The sequence below is a fragment of the Megascapheus bottae genome, chromosome 9, assembly GCF_031878675.1.
Source record: "Megascapheus bottae isolate mThoBot1 chromosome 9, mThoBot2.hap1, whole genome shotgun sequence".
Lineage (NCBI taxonomy): Eukaryota > Metazoa > Chordata > Mammalia > Rodentia > Geomyidae > Megascapheus > Megascapheus bottae.
In genome coordinates, this window is record NC_143517.1 from 16,312,949 (window position 1) to 16,337,050 (window position 24,102).

The 24,102-nt window shown below is 41.7% G+C and overlaps 1 protein-coding gene and 1 pseudogene across 1 annotated transcript in view; one reads left to right on the top strand and one right to left on the bottom strand.

Annotated features, from left to right (window-relative positions):
• Window positions 1-24,102, top strand: part of Adhfe1 (alcohol dehydrogenase iron containing 1) — a 36,728-nt gene that overhangs the window by 8,788 nt on the left and 3,838 nt on the right. The window contains exons 7-13 of the mRNA XM_090338893.1: window positions 1,629-1,706; window positions 2,757-2,862; window positions 11,367-11,519; window positions 13,888-13,986; window positions 17,038-17,116; window positions 17,398-17,494; window positions 20,363-20,520. Coding sequence (XP_090195019.1) covers window positions 1,629-1,706; window positions 2,757-2,862; window positions 11,367-11,519; window positions 13,888-13,986; window positions 17,038-17,116; window positions 17,398-17,494; window positions 20,363-20,520 — 770 coding nt within the window. The remainder of the gene's footprint in view (window positions 1-1,628; window positions 1,707-2,756; window positions 2,863-11,366; window positions 11,520-13,887; window positions 13,987-17,037; window positions 17,117-17,397; window positions 17,495-20,362; window positions 20,521-24,102) is intronic.
• Window positions 10,577-10,858, bottom strand: LOC150058824 (small ubiquitin-related modifier 2-like; annotated as a pseudogene).

Below are 24,102 nucleotides of genomic sequence, written 5' to 3' on the forward strand. Positions count from 1 at the left end.
AAAAAGATAGTGGGAAAGATGCCAGCTTTCCATTTTCAAGTCTGCATTTCTAAACTTTCTGATTTGTTCATTTCAAATTTGTGCACTGCATTGCATATGGAGACCAAAATAGACAGTAGTTTTATTTTAAAGTTCCCATTTTCATTATTGCACAGATAGAGATGATTTGGGTCAGTGGAGGGAGTATGCAGAATGAGGCTACTCGGTCCCCAGGTGGAAGAGAGGGGATACCCACTGTGACATTTGGTCCATCCCTCTGGGGACAAGCTTGTCCTCTAAACCCATCTGCTTTGTCCCATTTTGCCCACCACTGCTGAGTTAAGAGAACACTCATTGTTATTTTTCAATGACCCAACCCTTTCTCCCACATAATGGCTCTATGGCTGACCTCAGGCTTTGTCTCTTTCCTGAGACATGTGACCTGCATGGCCATACCAGTCTGGGTGACATCTGCTCATTGGTTGTCCAAGGCATAGACACACACAAATCAGTATCAAGATTGTGTGTGTGTGTGTGTGTGTATGTGTGTGTGTGTGTGTGTGTGCTTCATGGGGGATTTTGATTTTTTTCCAGTCTTTCTTCTGTGCTCATTTTGATGACTGCTGGCATAGTACTCTTCAAAGTTTTCTAGCTTAAATGCAGGAATTTTAGTAGGGGAATATCTTCAATTAAGTTTGTCCCCACTTCTTGCTCTTTCCTCCCCCTGTTCTGATCTGTCCCCGGGAGCTGATGGCAGATGAACTGCTTTGACATAAATGAGGAACTAGCAGGGTGCAGCTTAATTGGGGGCTGGAGAATAGAGCTCTCTGGGTCTGCATCACACAGTGGGGTGATTAGTAAACTTTTGAAACCTGACAGAACTACAAAACCACAGGGTCCAGCCAGGCCACAGCGTTCCCGTGCTGGCTGCCAAGAAGGAATAAAGATGTCTTTTAGGACAGCAAATATGAATGTTCCTACCAGAGGGTACAGAGCAGCCTGCATCCGAATACCTGGCTCTGCTCCAGCTGCGGGAGCCCAGCTGCTGGAGGAGCTTGAGCCTCCCACAGCTCATCACAGATACAGTCGCAGGCAGCCCAGATACTCAGGTCATCAACATCCACACATGTGAACACAGACATGCGCACTATAGCATGTGCGTGTCAGCATGGACACACAACACATATTTAGCACACTTCATCCACATTAAACATACACACTGGTATAAACCAGCATGCATATTAAGCACACATGCCTGGTAACCACATACACATGTTAACATGGATATGGATATTGTACATGTGTGTTAATACTGACAGACACATGTTAAACATGCTTGCAGACATCAGTGCATATGTTAAATATATTTATGATAATATAGACACAAACTTCAGTTATGCTTGTTAATATAGCCACAGACCTCATGTATGTTAATACAAACTTCAATACTAAATGCAAACACAGGTCTCACATACATGAACTTGAATACAGACATACATGTTATACTTTACATGCCTGTTATCCAGATTATCAGGCAAGCAGAAAGAGCAACAAAGCTTCCTTCTCTAATTTTGTTCCTCAGGTTGAGTTAAATATCTCCATGATGTTTATTTGAATGCTTTCCTAAATTTAATATTATTTTGTTCAAGTCCCAACTACCTCAGGAACTGGGAGTGAAACGACTGGAGTTGCCATTTTTGACTATGAACACTTGAAAGTAAAAACTGGTAAGAACTTTGTTGTTGATTCCTTTTTAATTCTGGCTCCTTTCAACCTCATTCCCTTTCCTTTGCGGGGAGGGCAGGAGGAGGGATGGTAGTTGTTTAGATGGAACTACATGCTTGTTTGTTTTTGCCCAAGCCAATCTCCAAGCATATGTCTTCGGCACATGTACATCCTGTGTAACCCATGCCACAAGGAAGATATGGAACATTCCCATCATTCTGACTCTGCGGCACACTTCTGTAACCCCCATATCTCTTCTGCCTTCTGCCTTTCTCAGTCACTTGCATCCCAACTCCTCTGTCTCTCATTGGCTCTTGGCTGATTTCAAAACAGTGTCACTCCTTTAATCTGGCTCAACAGCCTGTCTGCAGAACTTTTTGTAGACATTTAACTACATACTTACAATAACGTTTCAAAATTAAACTACATGATCCCAGGTTACTGTTAAGGATAATAATAGTGGCCAATATTTACACTCTGCCTTACTGTTCTTAAAAGATGGTTATGTCTTTTATATCATCCAATCTCTATAACATCTCTGTAAGAGATGAGGTCCATGTTACTATAATCTAATCTGGCTCAAAAGTGTAGCACAGTGGTAGAGCACTTGCCTAGCGTACACAAGGGCCTGGGTTCAGTCCCAAATAGTGAAATATTGGAGGGGGGGACATGCAGGGAGTTCTAATATCACAGAGACCAAAGAGGCTAAATGACATATCCAGTGATATAAAGTAGGATATACAGTAAGTTCAGTGGTACACTAGTAATCACCTCTTTGGAACTGAATAATAAATAAGCCTTGATTCCCTTTAGTTGGACAATGGTGTCACACTTCTAAAAGGTAGGAAGAGATGTCTATCTCCCCTTCTCTCTTGGGATCAACTAGGAGCCAGCTTCCTCAGCTCCATAGGAAAGCTCAGTTTGGGACGCCAAATCTCTTTCTACCCATTCTTAACTTTTCTTTCTTAGGGTAATTGATTGTCCTAAAGTTATTTTGTCTTTTAGAACACTGCCCATACCTTTCTCCTCTATTAAAAGCCCTTATGTTTTAGGCATTGCTTCGAGAGCCATCAAACCTACCCTGGGACTCGTTGACCCTCTGCATACACTCCACATGCCTGGCCAGGTGGTCGCCAACAGTGGCTTCGATGTGCTATGGTAGGTACCAGTGCCACCTGGAGGGGCTCTTTCAGGACCAGATGTACCACAGTGTTTGACGGAGCAAGTACCTATGTATAGACAGTGGTGATCCTTTAATGACTACTGACCATCAGTATCTCCCACATTGACTGTCATGGCCTCCCTTCTGAGTCTCACATCCGTTTTGAATGGACCACTGCCTCCGCCATGGCCCAGAGGTCACAGATAAAGGAACAGTTCAAGGTGACATGTAGCATCAGGACCACAATGCCTTCATGGCCACATGGAGCAGGGAAGAAATAAGCTGCACTGGGTAGGAAGCTAGTATCTTCAGAATACCAGTCCAGACATGTGTACAGAGCCCACATCTTTTTAAATTTTTTTTAATTTTATTGTAAAAGTGATGTACAGAAGGGTAAGGTCATGCCACATTTCTTATCAAACAGTGTTATCGCCTTCCTCGTTTTCTCCCACTTTCCCTCCCCCCGACCGACTCTCCTCCTCAACAAGTTGTAAAGTTCATTTTCAACATATTGCCTTGAGAGTATCGCTATAGCATTGGTTCATCCTTTGTCCTTTGTCCCATCATTTTGTGATTCTCCTTCTCTTTACCAAATCAGATAAGTGTATATACAAGACACAGGGTACCAAAATCAGAAGCTGTAGCAGGGCGAGATGGTTCATGCCTGTAATCCTAGCTACTCAGGAGGCTTAGATCTGAGGATCTCGATTCAAAGCCAGCCCAGGCACTAAAGACCAAGAGACTCTTTTTTTTTTTTTTTTTTTTTTTTGTGGGTCATGAGGTTGGAGCTCTGGGCCTGGGCTCTGTCTCTGAGCTCTTCAGTTGAAGACTTCTGCCCTACCCTTGAGCCCAGCTCCTCTTCCTGTTTTCTCGAGGTTAATTGGAGATAAGAGTCTCAGTTCCTTTTGTGGAAGTGGAGCTGTAACTTAGGGGTAGGGTTAGGGCAGTAGCCTTGAGCTGAAGAGCTCAGAGATAGTGCCCAGGCCCAAAGATCAAGCCCCATGATCCACAAAAAAAAAAAAAAACAGGAACAGTGATAACAGCAGATGAACCAAAAGGGGGGGGGCGGTGGGGGAAATGAAAGGAAAAAAGAAATAACTTCATGCATGCAATACATTAAAAAGAAAAGAAAAATCTCTCATTTTCATATCTGGAAGATCATTTGATTAGAATCATTTTATATCATTATATATACATACCTCCTGAGCTATTGTGATCCTCTGCTAGGACTATCCTAGACAAATACTAATTACTACAAATGAAAGCTTATGAGCTTACTTTGCTTAATATAATTTTTTCCAAGTCTTTGTATTTCCTTATGAATGGGGCAATGTCATTCTTTCCGATGAAAGCCTAGTATTGCATTGTGTATATAGACCACATTTTCATGATCCATTCATCTACTAAGGATTGGTTCTATACTTAGGTATGGTAAATAATATTACAGTGAACATAGTTGTGCTGGTACCTTTAGTGTGGTCTTGTTTGTAATCATTTAGGTAAATACTCAAGGGTGGGATTGCTAGGTCATAGAGGAGCTCTGTTTAATCTTTTAAGAAACCTCTATACTGATTTCCAGAGTGAACAAGTTTACATTCCCACCAACAATGTAGTAGTGTTCCCTTTTGGCCACATCCTTGCCAGCATCCGTTTATTTATTTTCTTGATAATGGCCATTCTAACAATTGGAGTGAGGTGGTTTCAATATAGTTTTGATTTACATTTCTTTTATGATCAGAGATGTTGAGAATTTCTTCATGTGTCTATTGGCCATTCTTTTGTTTCCTCTTCAGAGAAGTCTCTTTTTAATTCTTTAGCCCATTTATTAATGGAGTGGTTGCTTCTTTTTTTTTTTTTAAACCAGTCCTAGGCTTGAGCTCAGGGCCTGAGCACTGTCCTTGGACTTTCTCAAGGCTAGAGCTCTACCACTTGAGCCTCAGCACCACTTCCAGCTTTTTTTTTTTTTTTTTTTTAATGTATGTGGTACCAAGGAATCGTTCCCGGGTCTTTGTGCATGCTAGGCAAGCACTCTACCACTAGGCCAAACTCCCAGCTCCGAGTGGTTGCTTCTTTAAGGGTTTGTTATTAAGGGGTTTAATTTTTTGAACTCTAGATATATTTTTGTTGTAAGGCCCTTGTCTGTTGTATAGCTAATGAAGATCTCCCAATTTGTGGACCTTGTACTTATCTTGCTAACTATGTCCTTTGCCATGCTTTGCAATTTAATCCAATCCCATTTGTCTAGCCTTTCTTTATTTTTTTTTGTTTCTGGATCTTTATTTAGGCAGTTTTAATTTGTACTAAAGGGCTTAGTTTATCCCCTATCCCTTTCTGTAATATTTTCAAGGTATCTGCTATTACCTTGAGGTCTTTGATCCATTTGGAGTTGATTCTGGTAAAGGGTGGTATGTAAAGATCTAACTTCAGTTTTCTGCACGTTTAGCCAATTCTGCCAGCACCATTTGTTGAAGAGGCTGTCTTTCTTCCATTTGATGGTTTTGGCTCCCTTATCAAAGATTAGGTGGCCATAAGTCTGTGGGATTGTTTCTGGGTCTTCAGTGCTATTCCATTGGTCCTCAGGACTCTTCATGTGCCAGTACCAAGCTGTTTTTATAACTATGGATTTATAATAAAGTTTGAAGTTTGGTATTGATATTCCTCCAATATTATTTTTCATGCTGAGGATTGTTTTTGCTATTCAGGGTCTTCTATTATTCCATGTGAATATTGAGGTTACTTCTATTTCATTAAAGAATGTATTTGGGATATTGATGGGTATTGCACTGAATTTGTAGATAGTTTGTAGAAAATGTTACCATTTTCACAACATTAACCCTCCTAATCCAGGAGCATGGGAGGTGTTTCTACTTCCTTAGTTCTTCTTTAATTTCCCTTTTCAGGTTTTAAAACTTTTCATCACAGAAGTCCTTCACCTCCTTGTTTAAGTTAATGCCTAGATTTTATTTTTTTTGAGGCTCTTACAAAAGGAATTGCTTTTGTGATTTCAAACTTTCTCTTCTTATTGTTAGTATACAGAAAAGCTACTGATTTTGTAGGTTAATTTTATAACTTGCTATTTTGCCAAAGTTTTAGATCAGCTTAAGTAACTTGGAAGAGGTCTATGGGGTTCTTTAAATGCAGATCATGTCATCTGCAAAAAGGGAGAGTTTTCCTTCTTCTTTCCTTATTTGGATCCCTTTTATGTTTGTCTCTTGCCTTATTGCTCTGGCTAGAATTCAATACTATATCAAATAGTGGAGAGAGCAATTATCCTTGTCTCATTCCTGATTTTAGAGGAAATGTTTTTTTTTTTCACCATGAAGTATAATGTTAGCTGCAGGTTTGTCATATACAGCCTTTATTATATTGAGGAATATTCAATGGATTCTCCAGAGCTTTCATCATAAAGGGGGTTGGATCGTGCCAAATACATTTTTGCATTTACAGAGATGATCATATGGTTCTTATTCTTGTTGGAGCCCACATCTTATGTCCATCAGCACTCACCTCAGTACCTTGAGACAAGAGACTCTCACTAATAGAAAGAGAAAACTGAGTTCCAGATGTTTACTGACTAGCCCAGTCTCACTGTACATTCCTCTGGCTCTAGCTACAATGTGTAGCAACAGCCATTAATCCACATTTCTGTATAGACCTCAGTCCTGAGGTCCACAACGTTAGTTCAATGACCTCACAGATCGCCCACAGGGCTCCACACTCAGCATATCCCCTCCCCCCAAATTCATCCATTCATATGTGCACAGTTTGTCACATTTTCTTAACTCTGAAATCAGGACATATCTTAAAATTTATAACATACTAATATTACTTTCATCTTCAGCAGTATGCTTTCTTTTTAATGGTCTATCTTATCATTGTAGTCAACAGTATGATTTTAAGAAACTGGTGGCAGGGCAGGAAGTGTGGTCTAATGGTAGAGTGCTTGACTTGCATGCATGAGGCCTGGATTCCTTACCTTGATACCACATACACAGAAAAAGCCAGAAGTGGTGCTGTGGCTCAAGTGGTAGAGCACTAGCCTTGAGAAAGTGCAAGGACAGTGCTCAGACCCTGACTCAACCTCCAAGACTGGCAAAAAAAATGGCATCTCAATGTTGATAAGAAATGTGGCAATTCCATTCATCACACTACACACACCAGAGTTTCTCTGGTCTACTGGCCCAGAGGGTAACAGAACTCAGTACTCTATTTCCCATACTGCCTGCATCTCTTGTACCCATCCTTTTGGGCTTCATTCTTCTTATCTTTGTTCAGCTTTGCCCCAGTTCTTGCTTGGACCATTGCAGTAGTTTCTTCTTACTGTTCTCCTTTATTCTATCCCATAATCCTTCCATTTCACCACCTTGTGGCCTCAACCAGCTTCCAGATTGCAATATGACTGACTGTCACCCCACAGAGACATGGACACATACACATGTACATAAACACACATCTTTCTACTTTACAAGTTTTTTGCGGGGGAAGGGGGCTTTCTATGTCTACTATCTGGAAAGTAGACTCCTTAGATTCTGATATGTTCCAGTGCTCAGCTCTTTATCTTTGAGATCTTGTCTTCAGTTCCATAGAGCCCTTACTAGCCCTCCCACGGCCTGTTCTCATCCTCATCCTGGCCACTCAGCCTTCTCTATTTGGTAGCCTGTTCATTGTTTCCAAGACATCCTTTCTTTCCTTGCCTGTCTCCCCAGTACACTGAGTTTGGTAAAGACCAGGCCATCTCAATCCCTTCTCTAGCTCTGTCAAAGGGACTGTCACATTGCAGGTACTGAGTTAGCTGCTGCTGAATGACATGCGCACTGGCAGGAAGTGACAGTTCTGATCGATTCTTAATTCTATCCATGTCTCTGGTCTGCTTTTTCAATTGTGTTCTGCTGCCTAGAAAAGTGTTCTCCTTTAAGGACACACTCTTAATGACCTAAATTCTGTGTGTGTGTGTGTGTGTGTGTGTGCCCACGCGTGCGCACCCTTGCACACACACTTATGGACATGAACAAGGGATTAAGCTCAGGGCCTGGGTGGCATCCTTTTCTTTGCTCAAGGCTAGTGTTCTACCACTTGAGCCATGGCTTCACTTCTGATGTTTTGGTGGTTAATTGGAGATAACAGTCTCACAGACTTTCTTGCCTAGTCTGGCTTTGACCCTCAATCCTCAGATCTCAGCCTCCTGAGTAGCTAGTAGTAGCTGGCTTCCTTCTAAGTAGGGCTCAATACTAAAAGTTTTACCACCTCTCAATAGGACTATTGACTAGGGAATTAAGCCTTCACTCCATGAAGCTTAGGAGACTATTTCAGATTCAAACCTTGGCGTTGCTCTTCCAAGGGCTGGCCACATGAAACCCTTGGCCCAAAGAATCTGCCTCATTTGGTCATAATCCAGCCCTTGAGCTTCAGAGGTGATTTCCCTTTTAAGGGCTCCATGGGCCTTCATCATAAATTGACCATCATAGAACTTGTATGTAGGGAAAGAAGATGTTGGAAAACTCAGATACCTGCCTCCTGCACAAGTTGTACTTCTCATTATGAAATGAATCAACTGACTTCCAGGTTTTCACAAGTTTGTATGAGTTCAGCTCAATGAGTCTGCCCCTGAGAAATAAATGAGAAACAAATGAACTCATGAATTCAGAATCTACATGTAATGTAGACATGCTACCAGGGAAAGGTCAGATTTGGGCCTTGTGGACTCATCACCGCCTATCTATTCTGCGCATGCATATCTTGTATGTCTCCTCCCCTTCCCTGCTTAGAAACATAATGTCATAGCATCCATGTATGAATTGATTTTTAAAATTTCTAACGTTTTGTTCAAAATCAGTTCAACACTAAAAGGTTAAACATACAAAATCTAGTTTATATTCTATCATGTGTCTTGACATTATTGACCTAGATGATGTTATTTTATGCCATCTTTAAAAAAAAAAAAAACTTGGGGCCTGGGTACCGTCCTTAAGTTTCTTTTGCTCAGGGCTAGTGCTCTACCACTTGAGCCACAACTCCACTTCCAAAGTTTAGTGGATAGTTTATTGGAGATAGAGTCTCATGGGCTTTTCTGCCTAGGCTGATTTAAAACCATGATTCTCAGATCTCAGCTTCTTGAATGGCCAAAATCATAGGCATAAGCCAGTGGCACTGGGCTTATTTAATGCCATATTATGTAGAGGAGTGCGTAATGCTTGCAATAGGAGTCTGTAAAGTGAGGACTCCCCTTTTATGGTATGGTAGTTGATCAATGTGACATAAATGTCTTCTACAATGAAGTCACTTTTTTATTTATGTATTTATTTATTTTATTTTTTGCCAATTCTGGGCTTGAGCTCAGGGCCTGAGCACTGTGCTTGGACTTTCTCAAGGCTAGCGCTCAGCCACTTGAGCCTCAGCACCACTTCCAGATTTTTTCTATGTATGTGGTACTGAGGAATCGAACCCAGGTCTTTGTGCATGCTAGGCAAGCATTCTACCACTGGGCCAAACACCCACCCCACTGAGTCACTTTTTAGTGCTTTGTTTTATGGCTCAAATCTTTATTAATCCAATCTCCTAAAGATATATCTAAACTAGAAAAGGGCCAAGTGTCATCTTTTTTAATTAAATGCATTTCACTGATACTTCGTTATTTTTTCTCTCTCTCTGCCTCTGCCTCTGCCTCTGTCTCTGTCTCTGTCTTTCTCTCTCTCTCTCTCTCTCTCTCTCTCTGTCTCTCTCTCTCTCTCTCTCTCTCACACACACACACACACACACACACACATACACACACACACACACACAAACACGAATTATGGCTGAATGGGTAACATGTGACATTTTGTTACATGTATACATTGGGTAATCAGATCAAACACATCTGTCTTCTCAAACATTTATCACTTCTTTATGGGGAAAACAATTCAAAATCTATTTTTCTAGATTTTTTTAAATAAGAAGTTTATTTAAACAATAAGATGCTTGACTTGAAGTGAAAACTATCTAGGATTCTTTTTTTTTAAGAGTAATTTACCCCTACTTAAAGACAGATGGCCATATATGTAACAGGTATGTACAAAAAGTTATAAAATTGTCCTTGGTTTTACAATGATAAATGAAAACATTAAAATTCTCCAATCAAACAAGGTATGCAAGGATTTTTGTTGGTTTTTTTCTGTTTTTGTTAAAACAGTGAGAGCAAAATAACTTACTGAAAGCTGAATGACCATGCCACTAATGGAGAAGGGGGATATTTTCACAGAACCAGTATTTTTTCCCATCCCATCTCCATTTGATGTCAATCAAAATATACCATTGGCTACTTGGTTAAAAAAAGAAAAAGAGGGGCTGGGAGTTTGGCCTAGTGGTAAAGTGCTTGCCTAGCATGCACTAAGACCCGGGTTCGATTCCTCGGTACCACGTACATAGGAAAAAAAAGCCAGAAGTGGTGCTGAAGCTCAAGTGGTAGAGTGCTAGCCTTGAGAAAGTCCAAGGACAGTGCTCAGGCCCTGAGCCCAAGCCCAGGATTGGCAAAAAAAAAAAAGAAAAAAGAAAAGCAATATCCTTGTGCACATACGCCAGTTATTTTTATGTATAATAAAGGAATGGGGAAGGAGGAAATGAAAGAATAGAGAAAACTATATTGTAATAGTCAGGATGTGGTGAAACCAAATTGCAGTTTTCTTGGTCTATAAGAACAAAGTCCTGGGGCAAAGTAGCAGGTTCCCTTTTTTAGTAGACACCTCATGTCTGCTGCTGGAACACAGCAATCATATCTTCGTCCTCGATTTCCATCTGTGTGTCTGTTTCATTGATTGGCTGCCCATCAAATCAGAATCTGATCTGCCTCATTGACAAACCCTGTCGTTCACAATAGGCTTTCATTAGTTTACTAAGTGGTGTATGCCTCTTAATCTTAAATTGCACCACAGAACCAGCCTGCCCCACCATCTTCAAATTAATATGATCGTTGTTCTCAGTCTTGACTCCTTCCTTGGACTTTTCATTGGCCATTGCGAGTGTTGGAGACTCCTCAGATGTCGCTTCACAGATGAGGTCCCTGGTCCACATGGAAGGAGCACTCAGGCAGCACCACAGTGGCTGGAGGAGGTGGCAGCTGTCCTTAAGGCTGAGGACACCTCTAGCTGCTGCTTCTTCCTCCTCCTCCTCCTCCTCCTCCTCCTCCTCCTCCTCCTCCTCCTCCTCCTCTTCTTGAGATACTCAGTAACCACCACTCTGTATAGTCATCCTGCTACAGTATTACACTAGAAACTTCTTGCTCCTAACTGCAAATGTATCCCCATGGATGGATCATACACACACTCGTTAAAAACCCTGCCGTGCTGGGAATGTAAACTTGACTTGAGTTTCCTGTGAAGCAATGACTGTGGTAGCCAACAGGCAGCTGAGTGGGGTGGAACACATTGGCAGAACAGCAGTAAAGTGACTGCTGGTTTGTGATTGGATGGGAGGAGGGGGGAGCACAAGGCTTTCACTCTGTATTTTCAACACTTCTCTTTAGCCATGCACTGGAGTCCTACACTGCCCTTCCCTACCACATGAGGAGCCCTTGCCCTTCCAATCCCATCGCCCGGCCAGCATACCAGGGCAGCAACCCTATCAGCGACATCTGGGCAGTGCACGCGCTGAGAATCGTTGCTAAGTATCTGAAGAGGTATGCCACCCTGAATGGACAGAGATGGAACAGAAACGCCATACATGTCCACACATGGAACACGATGTGCCTGCCTCTGAGATACCCTGAGTGGTCTGAACCAGATTAGCCCATGGAAGTGGAGAAGCAACAGTTACCCACAACACTAGAAGGGCCCCCATAAGTTGCTCTAGTCTGAAAGCAACAGTTTTCAGCAGACAGTGGAAGCCCCTAATTTATGAAGGATACAGCTCATGAAAGCCTCAAAGCCAAGGCTAGCAGACGGGAGATACAAACTCAAAAAGTAAATGCACAGAGCCTTCTGACCCAGGAAACATAAAAGGCAGAAAACATCAAAATAAATTCTTCGAAGGTTTTTGAAGGATGTAAGAATATAACCAAGTACAGTGGTGCACACCTGTAGTCTCAGCTATTATGGAAACTGAGGCAGGAAGATGGACGAAATCCAGGAATTTCAGGCCAGCCTGGACATGATAGTGAGACTCTGTCTCTTCAAACAAGAATTAATTGCTGGTCTCTGGTGGTTCACACTTGTCAGCCTAATGACTCAGGAGGCTGTGAGATCTAAGGATCACAATTGGAAGCCAGCCCAAGCAAGAAAGGCCTCGACAATCTTATCTCTGATTACACACTAGAAAGCCAAAAGCAGAGTTGAGGCTCAAGCAGTAGAGAGGTAGCCTTGAGCACAAAAGCTTGGAGACAGTGCCGAGCCTCTGAGTGCAAGCCCCAGGATGAACACAAAAAATTTAATAATACAGAAGCATGCACTCATTTATAGCCATACCTTTGAGAGGACAAATAACAAAGCTTCCTGAAGAGACAAAAAATGCAAATTCCCTGACCTGGTGGTATTCATGGGTGTTGACTCAGGACCCCTCAGACAGAAAAATCCACAGGTGGACCAAGTCCCTTTCATATAAAACGGAATGGCACTTGCATGTAACTTACACATATCTTCCCATTATAATTCTCAACATAATGTAAGTGTGTGTAAATCATTATTGTTTAGGGAATAATAACAATCTGCCCAAGTTTAATTCAGATGCAATTTTTTTCTTCTTAATACTGTGACACATTGCCTCCTCTACGCTTGGCCTAGAAGTGCCTCTGGTACAGCGTGGCCTTGGAATCAAGAGCTGAGGAAAAGGAAAGGGACATAGCACCATTTCAGACTCCTGGGAGACCCATTTATTTGACAAATGAGCCAGTTTCTTTGACCAGACAGAAGGTTTGGCACAGCTGTGGGAGGAGGTGAGGGGGTGAGAAGGACAGAGCAAGGCTGAAAACCTGGCATCTGCTACTTTGCCTTGTTATTCAAGGAATAAGAAACTAACACCGAGTTTTAGAAAGAAGGCACAAACTATTAACCATTCCAAGGAAAAGCAGGGGAGAGGAAAGGCCCCAGTACTTTTGTGCTATAACAGGAAGTCCTCCTCCAGGCAAGATCGTGAAACACCCAAGTAGAAGTGATTTTCTTGGCAGCCTTTAGGCTGCCTTCCTGAGGCTGGTTTTCTGAGCCTGGCATGCAAGAAAGGCAGTGCTGGAATTCAAAGGGACTCCTAAGAATCGGCTCTTCAAAAGTGACACTAGAACCGGGTGCTATTGGTTCACCACAACTCAGGAGACTGAAATCTAAGAATCATGGTTCAAAGCCAACCCAAGCAGAAAGTTCATTAGACTCTGATCTCCAGTTAACTGGCAAAAAGCCCAAAGAGCAGGTATGGCCCAAGTAATAGAGCACCAGCCATGAGCAGGAAAAAAGAGAAGAGCAAGAGGCCTTGAGTTCAAGCCCCACTATCAGACTACACCTCCTTATCCTGAGATAGCATCTTATTTTCACAGTCTGAGGACAGGCATTCAGTTCCCATAAGTACCAAGAGGACCCCAGAGGGTACATTTGGGCTCCGTATCACAAGTAGGAAGATGGCTGGGCTAGCTGGAGTTGGCATACAGGTGTCCCTTGATGACAGGTTAGGTTTGTTTTGAGAATGTGTTTCCAAAGTCCATTCACGGCTGCCATCTAGGTCATGGATGATGGAAGAGAAAAAATGAGTCCCAGGCCACTGCCCTTGAGCCGCAGTCCCTCACAGTCTCAGGATTGTGGCTTTGTGTCCCCCAGGCAGTCACTTCGATATTGCATGATCAACTGACAATGTATTTATTATGGCTTTAGTGAAATCCCATTGATGAGAAACAGTTTCCCTTCAGTTTTCGTTTCAAAGACAAGATGTCATTTGAATAACTTGCCTACATGTTTTTCCTACTGAGTAGCATTTCTTTTTCCGGATCTCTCCCTAAGGCAGCTCTTTTATTCAGTAGGAAATACCAATGTTGATGTGTTATTGTTGGGTATTTATATAATTCACAGAGCTGTCAGAAATCCTGATGATCTTGAAGCAAGGTCTAAAATGCACCTGGCCAGTACTTTTGCTGGCATTGGCTTTGGAAATGCTGGTGTCCATCTGTGGTAAGTGAATATGAGATTTCATTTCTTTACTCAAATTATTGCTTTTCATTTTTAAATATTTATAACACGTGGTAAAATCAAAACATGCTATAAAAGGAACAAATAGAACAAATATTTTCTTGAATACAATTTATTGAGTCATGAATTTTTATAACAGTTTTTTAAGATATAACATATACTATGTGATTCACCTATTTATACTCAGAGTCAATGGTTTTCAGTATCTACACAAAGTTCTGCAATCATTAACTTTAGAACATCTTATTACCTCCCAAAGAAGCCCCATAATATTCCTTATCTGTCATCTACCAGTTCCTGGACCTCTATTGGTACTAAACTACTAAAATGCTTCCTTCCTTTCCCTTCCTTTCCCTTCCCTTCCCAATCCTCCTGCTTGCACCTGGGTCTGATCTACTTTCTATCTCTACAGATTTCCACATTCTGTGGATTTCATATGAATAACATTGCCTAAAATGTGGTCTTTTTGTATCTGACTTGTTTTACTTCATGTTACCAAGGTTGATTTGTATATAAACACTTCATTTTGTTGTTGCCAAATAGCATTCTGTTTGATAAAGAGACCACATTTTTTTATTTCTCCATTCCTGAGTTAATGGACATTTGAGCTGTTGACTATTACGAATAATGTTGCTAGGAGCATTCCCATACAAGTTTTTATACACACATATGTTTTTATTTTGCTCATTTTATTCACAGGGGTAAAATTTCTGGGTCATATGGTACTGCTGTACTTTAGACAAAAAAAAATTACCAGTGAGCAAAACACACCCAGAGCTTGAAAAATATTTATATTCTTTTGTCCACTTAATTCACCTCTAAGAGCCTAGCCTAAAGAAAGTCCCGAAACATGATCAACTAATTTCATTAATAAGATGTTTGCTTGTGTGTTATTTATAATTGAACTTTTTTGGATGTAACCTAAATTCCCAACAACTAATGACTAACTAATGTATGGTACTTAAGAAATAAAATAAAAGAGTGTTAAAATACCATTTTAGGACAAATCTATGTGGAAAAATGTTAACAAAGAGCATTACATGAAAAAAGCAATTTATAAAACTATATTCCCAATGAATGTGAATTAAGTATATGCATATCATGACTAGAAGGAAAGAGAAGTATAGATAATTTTTATTCTTTTTTAAAATTTTATTTTATTGTCAGAGTAATGTATAGAGAGGTTACAGTTACATGTGTCAGGTAGTGGGTGCATTACTTCTCGTACATTGATACCACTTCTGAGGCTTTTGTCCCCGTTTCCCTCTTAAATTTTTATTTTTTTTAATAAATAAATGGACTAGGGTCTGAGCACTGTCCTTGGTTTTTCTCAAGGCTAGAGCTCTATCACTTGAACCACAGCACCACTTCCGACTTTTTTCTATGTATGTGGTACCGACAAATTGAATCCTGGTCTTCGTGCATGCGAGGCAAGCACTCTGCCACTACGCCAAACTCCTGGCCCCATAATTTTTATTTTCTACAGAGAACATAGACAACTATTAAAATCCATCAACTAAAAGTTTTTAATATTTCTAGAGAGCTACACATTTCATGAAAGATGAGGGGAATCTCCTTTTAATAAATTCATATAATTCACCAAAATACTTCTTTCCATAAAATAAAAGAACTGCCAAGCCAGGTGCTGATGGCTCACACCTGTAATTCTAACTACTCAGAAGTCTGAGATCTGAGGACTGAGATTTGAAGCCAGTTCAGGCAAGCAAGTCCATGAGACTTTTATCTCCAATTAATCAGGGGGGAAAAAAAGCCAAAAGTGTAGCTTTGAGCACAAAAGCACTAGTACAGTGCCCCAACCTTGAGTTTAAGCCCCAGGACTGGCACAAAACAAAACAAAACAAAAAACTGCCAAGCATTCTGTTAATATAAAGAATTTCATTTTCTCTATATGAGTCGCAAATATATTCGCCTGTTATAATATATATATCTTCAAAGACATCTACATCACTGTAATATTTTCCTATTTGTTTACTAAGAATTGAAGAACACATAAAATTATTCTTTGCCTGACATATAACTGTACCCCTCTGCACATCAATTTTATAATAGCAACGAACATTTTTTAAAGAATATATACGGCCGGGAGTTTGGCCTAGTGGTTAAAGTGCTTGCCTAGCATGCACGAAGACCCGGGTTCGATTCCTTGGTACCACATACATAGACAAAAGCCGGAAATGGTGCTGAGGCTCAAGTGGTAGAGTGCTAGCCTTGAGAAAGTCCAAGGACAGGGCTCAGGCCCTGAGCTCAAGCCCAGGACTGGCAAAAAAAAAAAAAAAAAAAAGAATATATAAAGATTTTTTTCAGTTATAAAAGCATAACTGTTTTCAATGGCAACAATAGCTAAACAAAATCCTTAAAGAAAGAGTATCAGGTAAGAATAATCAGTTGAACTAAAACTGATTTCCCTAGCCTCTCAGGCTGGAAGAGTCCATCAGGTTCCACTGCCACTGGGCCCCGATGGCTCCTGCGTGTATTCCTGACTGTTTGGGAGGCTCAGATGTGAGGATCTTGGTTTGAAGCCACCCAAGCAAAACAGTCCATGAACTCTTATCTCCAATTAATCTGCAAAAGTAGTCAAATGCCAACCTTGAGCAAAAAAGCTAAGGGACAGTGCCCAGGCTTCAAGTACAAGCTCCAGTACCGGCACACACACACACACACACACACACACACACACACACACACACAGATTCAATATCATTAATATATAACAGATGAAAGGATTTATCAGTTATCGGTGGGATAAATTACCAACAGATCCAGTTTGTGTGTCATTAAATGGCATTCATTTCTGTGACCCATTTGAATCTGACCAGTTCAGAGGTTTTATTAATGAATACACTTGGAATGCATCGCAGTACGTCCTTATATCCAAGATAAAGAACATATCACTTTGTGTGGTGGCAGTCGTATCCACAGACTGTGACCGGCAGACTTAAAGAGTGTCTTTGTGCTGTTGACTTGAATTCTGAGATCTGTATTCAGTGTAAGAATTCTTGTTTTCTTTTCTAGCCATGGAATGTCTTACCCCATTTCAGGCTTAGTGAAGACGTACAAAGCAAAGGATTACAATGTGGATCATCCATTGGTGGTAAAAATAATAGTGGATTTAACTAAATCATATGTTAGTCACAGTGTCCCTAAGTATATTTGTCAATTTGTGTGTGTGTGTGTGTGTGTGTGTGTGTGTGTGTGTGTGTGTGTGTGTGTGTGTGTGTGTAGTAGAGATCAAACCCAGGTCTCATGCATGAACTCTCAACATAGTGAGCTAGACCCCTTAGCCTGTATTTGTCAATTCTTAACTGCAGAGTAAAGTCTACACATATAGCATACTCAGAAGGAAGAATAGCTTTTCTATCTATCTCTCCCCAGCCCCACGGTCTCTCTGTGGTACTCACATCTCCAGCGGTATTCACGTTCACAGCCCAGATGTTTCCAGAGCGGCACCTGGAGTCAGCAGAAATATTGGGTATGAACCATTATTCATAAATCTGTTATCCTGGGGTGGGAGTTTGGCCTCGTGGTAGAGTGTTTGCCCAGCATGCACAAAGACTGGGGTTCGATTCCTCAGTACCACATACATAGAAAAACTGGAAATGGTGCTGTGGCTCAAGTGGTAGAGTGCTAGCTTTGAGGGAAAAGCCCAATGACAATGCTCAGGCCCTGAGTTCAAGCCCCAGGAAGGACTGGCAAAAAATAAAAATAAAATAAATCTGTTATTCCTTGGAGTAGAGGTATAGCTCAATTGGTAGAACTCCAACCTTGAGCAAAAAAGTCAAACAAGGGCCGGGAGTTTGGCCTAGTGGTAGAGTGCTTGCCTTGCATGCATAAAGACCCAGGTTAAATTCCTTGGTACCACATACATAGAAAAAAAACTGGAAGTGATGCTGAGGCTCAAGTGGTAGAGCCCTAGCCTTGAGAAAGTCCAAGGATAGTGCTCAGGCCCTGAGCTCAAGCCCAGGATTGGCAAAAAAAAAAAAAAGTCAAGCAAGAGTGTGAGACCCAGAGTTCAAGCCCAAGTATGGGGAGGGCGGGGGATCTGCTACCTACATGGTGGAATGGGTGGTGGAACATTTCTCTGGATTGCTTCTGAAGATAACTATGAGACACATCCAAAAAATACTGCGTTAGAGTAGTGTAATAATAAAATGTCTGTGGCTTGCCAAGGCCCTAGCCAATAGTAAAACACTGTCTTTTGTTTCTAAGAGTCTGTTAAAAATGAAGAAGAGCCAAATTCTAAGTTTGTATAATACTATTTCGTCTCTTCATTCTCAAAGAAAGTATGATTCTGTATATACTGCTAATGTTACAATTGACTATTGCTAGATAAATTTCCAACCATAGAGAAGCTAAATAACAATAAATGTTCTTAAAAGAAAGATCCTAAATGAGCAACCACTCTATAGAGTGTAATATAACATTTATAAATAAGATAGTCAAATGCCTTTTGAATATTACCAGAAATAAAATTATGTTCAGGGTAGCTGAGGCAGAAAGTAAACTGTAGCTGGGTTTTTGTTGTTGTTGTTGTTGTTTGTTGTTGTTGTTGTTGTTGTTTGTTTCCTGACATGAGAACTCTTTTTAAATCGACTTGAGTCTCTATTAATTCTACAAACCCCTTATTCCCCTACTCATGTTTAAGGTAGGGAGGGAAGAACACTTCATTATGCTCCTCTGCTCTGGCCAGCCGTTGGAAGGGTGCTTTCCGAGGCGAGGAAGCAGGGATAACCACAGAAATCCTCTGTGCAGGTCTCCTTCCCTTCCCTCCCCCTGGCTGTTCATGCTTGGCGGGAATGTTAATGTCAGAAGCCCAGGACTGAGAGCCAGCCCAGACTTGATTTTCAGAGTAAGCTGCCAGAACACTCTGTAACTGTAGCATGGCTCTTGTGCCCCCTTTTACTTTGGGATACAGCTGCTTTTGTAAATATGCCAACAGGTGTTCACACTGTTAAAATGAGAAAAATCTTAGAGAACTTAAAGGTCCCACTGCAAGCAGCCATCCATACGGCTGAGAAAGCAACTCCTCTGTTGTGTTACAAAGGCAGATGGGAAAACCCATGGTTCTTCTTGTCCAAGAAACTAACATTATCCAATACTTTGTAATTAAGTACTTGGATTTTGTAATCTTTGATCATCTTAACATGAAGACATCCTAGACTCTTTCCTTCTGCCCCTCTTTTTTTCCTCTCCCAAAAACACTTCATAGGAAATCCCGGACATTTTGGTAATATGATATTTTGCAGCCTCCTAGAAACATAAAAATATGATAAACCCTCTATCATGTCACCCTTTCACCAAATTCACATGTTAACTGCCTGTGAATATTGCAGAGCAGTCTTGTCAGGTAAGGCTTGCTTTTTATGCAATTGCTCCTCATGGAGCCCTGGGTCTGGTTCTGTTTATGTCATTTCTTAGTTTAAATGCAGTTCTCACATCATAGAAAGGAGAGCTTAAAACAAATCCTGCAGCCAGGCACCAGTGGCTCACACCTGTAATCCTAGCTACTCAGGAGGCTGAGATCTGAGGACGGCAGTTCAAAGCCAGCTGGGACAAAGAAGTCTATGAGACTCTTAGCTCCAATTAACCACTAGAAAACCAGAAGTGGCACTATGGCTCAAGTGGTAGAGCACTAGCCTTGAGCTGAAGAGCTCAGGGACAGCACACAGGCTCAGAGTTCCAGCCCCATGGCTGTCAAAAAATAAACAAAAGATCCTGTGATATGCTTCCCCTATAGAGGACGACTGTGCGTTCTTGTCTCATTTGCAGGCATTTTGAATTGAGTTCAGGCAACACAGAACTTTGTTTTTCAGAGTTGTAGATATCCCACTCCAGGACATGGCAACAAGGCAAATGCTTTGTGTTGGATGCTGTGAGAAAAGACACTGGACATGCACCCCTCGAAATGTCAGCCAATTCCAAGTCTTGAAAACACATGAGCTATATTTCTCCTAGTAGTGTGCTTTCTGCTTCATCTCAGTGCCAGCCCTTTCCCTGTCCTCTCTCCGCAACTCTTTTCTTGGTTCTGTTCCTCTTCTTCCCAGCATACCTGATTGACCAGATACAGATTCGTTCCTTGGAAATGTGAGCAGCAAGGAAGCCACCCTAGTGACTTCTCTTGTTATAGCTCTTAGTTTCTCATCCCACCTGGCTGATGCATCTTCCATAGATTTGACCTGACCCCAGCCCCACTGGAGGAAGGCCCAGGGCTGCCTTCATCCTGGAGTTTGGAGATAGCATTGAGTGTGCATGATAAATGGGGCTTATATTGGGAATCAACAACACCCAGAGCTTTCTTCCCCTGTTGTCTCTCTTCATAGTCTGTATTTGTGTTTTCTAGGGGCTGATATTCGCACTGCTAGGATCCAAGATGCTGGGCCTGTGTTGGCAGACACACTCCGGGAATTCCTTCTTGACTTAAATGTGGATAATGGCCTAGCAGCCATAGGTTACTCCAAGGCTGACATCCCTGCACTAGTGAAAGGAACCCTGCCCCAGGTAAGAGGTGCAGTGCGGTGCTGCCAAGCCGAGGGCTTCCAGAAAGGCACTTCCACCGGGTGTCTTCGAGAGCATGGAAACCCAGGGGTCCTCCAGGATTCCCAGGTCTCCCCCAGGCCACACAGCATGGCTCCCCTGGACCCAAGCTCCTTGGCTTTTATGGCTCCTCTATAACCATGGCTTAAGTAAAGCTGTTACGGCAAAATCAATAAGGTCCTTTATGAAAGCTCAAGGCAAAAACAGCCAAACTGATGCCAAGTTAGCAAGCTTTTCTCTTTCCCTGTTTCTATCCATCACCCTCTTTTTGTGGTAGTAGGGTTTAAATCAGGACCCTTGTGTTTACGAGGCATTCTATCACTTGAGCCATGCCCTCTGGTTACTTTACTAGTTATTTCTGTCCAGGTCTAGCCTTTGACTGCAATCCTCCTATTTATGCCTCTTTGGTAGCTGGGACCACAAGTGTGCACCAGCATGCTGGCTTATTTGTTGAGATGGTGTGTGGGTCACTAACTGTTTGCCTTGTTGGGCCTTTAATTGCAGTTTCTCCCCCTCCCCTCTCTCTCTTCACCACCCCTCATGCCAGTATTAGGCTTTAACTCAAGACTTGGGTACTATTCCTTAGCTTTTACACTCAAAGCTGGTGCTCTTCCACTTGAGCCACAACTCCACTCACAGCATTTTATTGGTTAACTGAGGATAAGATCCTCATAGACTTTTCTGCCTGGGCTGGCCTTGAACCACGATCCTCAGACCTCAGCATTCTAGGATTATAGGCACGAGACACGTGTGCCCCTGCTCTGCAGTCCTCTTGATCTTTACCTCCTTAGTAGTTGGGGTTATAGGTATGAGGCACCATGCCTGGCTCATTTCAACCCTTATTAAGGGTCCTCTAATAAAACCATTCAAAGCTATTCCCAACAGACCACTAACACTATTTCTCATGATAAGGAATATTATCTGGGCACCAATGGCTTATGTCTGTAATTCTAGCTACTCAGAAGCCTGAGATCTGGAGGATCAAGATTTGAAGCTAGTCTGGATAAGAACGTTTACTAGACTCCATCTCCAGTATAACCAACAAAAGATTTTAGCTGGAGGAATGGTTCAAGTAGTAGTAGAAGAGTGCTAGCCTATCAAGCCTGAGGCCCTGAGTTCAAAACATAATACCACCAAAACACGATTACAGAATTGCTTTTGAATAAATTTAGGATAGTGCTTTGTGTGTGTGTGTGTGTGTGTGTGTGTGTGTGTGTGTGTGTGTGTGTGTGTGTGTTGTGGGGTTTGAACTCGACTTGGGTGCTGTCCTTGAACTCTTCAGCTCTTCAACTCAAGGCTACAGTCCTACCCTTGAGCCAAGGCCCACTTTGCATTTTCTGGAGGTTATTTGGAGACAAGGGTCTCAGGTCCTTCTGTACCTGGGCTGGCTTTTAACCTTGGTCCTCAGATCTCAGCCTCCTGAGTAGCTAGGATTACAGGCATGAGCCACCTCACCGGCTGGTGCTTATTTTATATCTAAATTCTATTTATGTAGTTAAATGTTGATAGAGACCATCCTTTAATCAGTCATTCTCTCAACCTATGATGACTAGTAGAATCACTCTCCCAAGGATCTCATGATGCGAGCTAGTCTTCCTCTGGATCTATGTTGAGCTAGTACTTCAGATCCCAGGGTACCATGGTCCTGTTATTGCGATTCATCATAAAGGTCCTTTCCCTTTATCAGTGTTAAAAATGTTGATGACCTCTCCATTTATATAAGATAATAGTTATGTAGACTGAGTTTGTGTCCAAAGGAGCCAAGTAGGTAAAATCAATGGCTAGCCAGATAGAGCAGCGGTGAAAGCCTAACCAGGGACCACAGAGTGAGTGGTCACCACAATTTTAATGAAGTATATAGTTCCAGCAAGGTTATTTGTTCATCAAGGGGCCATCTGAAAAGTTCTATTGGTTAGTCCAGAAAAGTATGCAGGAATATATGTTTTCCTACTTCCAAGAATGTCCTCGGTGATTTTCTGATGAACGTGATCATCAGAAAATGCACTATCAACTCCCACTGACAAGTGTTGACTGTTCTAATTCTCCGGGGCTCAAGATCTTCACTTTCAAAAGCTATTCCAGGTCCAGACTAACACTTGAGACCAACCACAAGTTCATCAGGAATCACTTGCAGTGCTTGTCAATCATGAGAAATCATAGAAGTAAAACCTTTACAAAAGATGGGAGGCAAACAGAATCTTTTGCATCTAAGTCAGATGTAAAGTAGAAAGCCAGGTCTTCCTCAAGCTAAATCTGCAAATCAGTCCAAAGACAAAGACTGCTTTTTCCTACCTATGACCACATTTTCATGCTTAGGATAAATAGAGTTCATTTGAATTAACTTGCATTGGTTCTGGTTTGGAGCTGATAAGATTGAGATGTTATAAATGCATGGACTTAGAGGATTTGGAGGAAATCTTAGCAGAAATGAGCCTGTCCATTCTGCAGATGAAGATTTATATGGGTTTTTTTTTTTTGGTTGTTGCTGTTGTGTTGTTTTCTGACAGTAGTGAACATCTTACAAGAACACCATGGCAACCTCAGAATGTCACACACACACACTTACTAGAATATACAGGACTTAAGGTGGTGGAGTGTGCTGTTCCCTGCACTGAACATTGCCCAAGGGTTATTGCATGCTGTACATGTTTGATAAAGGTTCATTTATGCTCAGCAGCAGCCGAGGGCGGGAGATGGTGTCAGTTTTCTCTGGAAAGAACAACCTGGCCTGTATTCTTGACCAAATACCATAACCCAGTGCTGGTGGCAACACATAGCAGCCCTGTGTACAGAGACTTCCAACTGCCACTGTCAGGCTGCAGGGGGACCAGGCAAGAGCAAATTAGTTTCTCCAAGCTGGACCTCTGAAATGTTTCTGGAAAGAAACATTTACATTCCAAATCAAAACATTTCATTACCAAGGAGAGCTGTCTACCCAAAATGAACACTTCCACCCTCTGGTAGACAGGGCAGCTGAAATGCTGTTATTTTATGAATGTGCTAAAAGTAGAAGCCTGAATTTATTTCAGTGCCGTGCTCATCAGTTGTTCTCTGGTCTTACATGTCTATAAATAATAGCGCTCTGCTTAACACAGCTTCATATTGAGAGTTTAGCTTCTGTACAGCTGATATGTCTAGTAGGAGGTCACTAGCTTTGTGTCTCTACATCTCTAGTCCCTGGAGGAAGGTTGGAGGCCTGAAAGAGAAATTCAACACAGGTTTGACCTCAGGGGACTCAGAAAATCCTGAACTACTTCACCAAAGATAAACAGGGTCTTGTTAAGGGTCCTTGAGCTCATCAGATGAGCCTGTTTCTCAGTGTAACTGACTGTTGTACAGATTATCTTCCCTATGTGGTCTAGCACTGCTGAACTACAGCTTTAGGGGTGCAGAGTACAGGAGATTTTGAATTCAGGGTCTTGCATTTGCTAGGCAAGCAATATACCACTTATGCTGAACTCTACCAGCTGAGCGCGTGCGCGTGCGCATGTGTGTGTGTGTGTGTGTGTGTGTGATCTCAGAACCTGGAGCTGCCCCCAAGCTCCT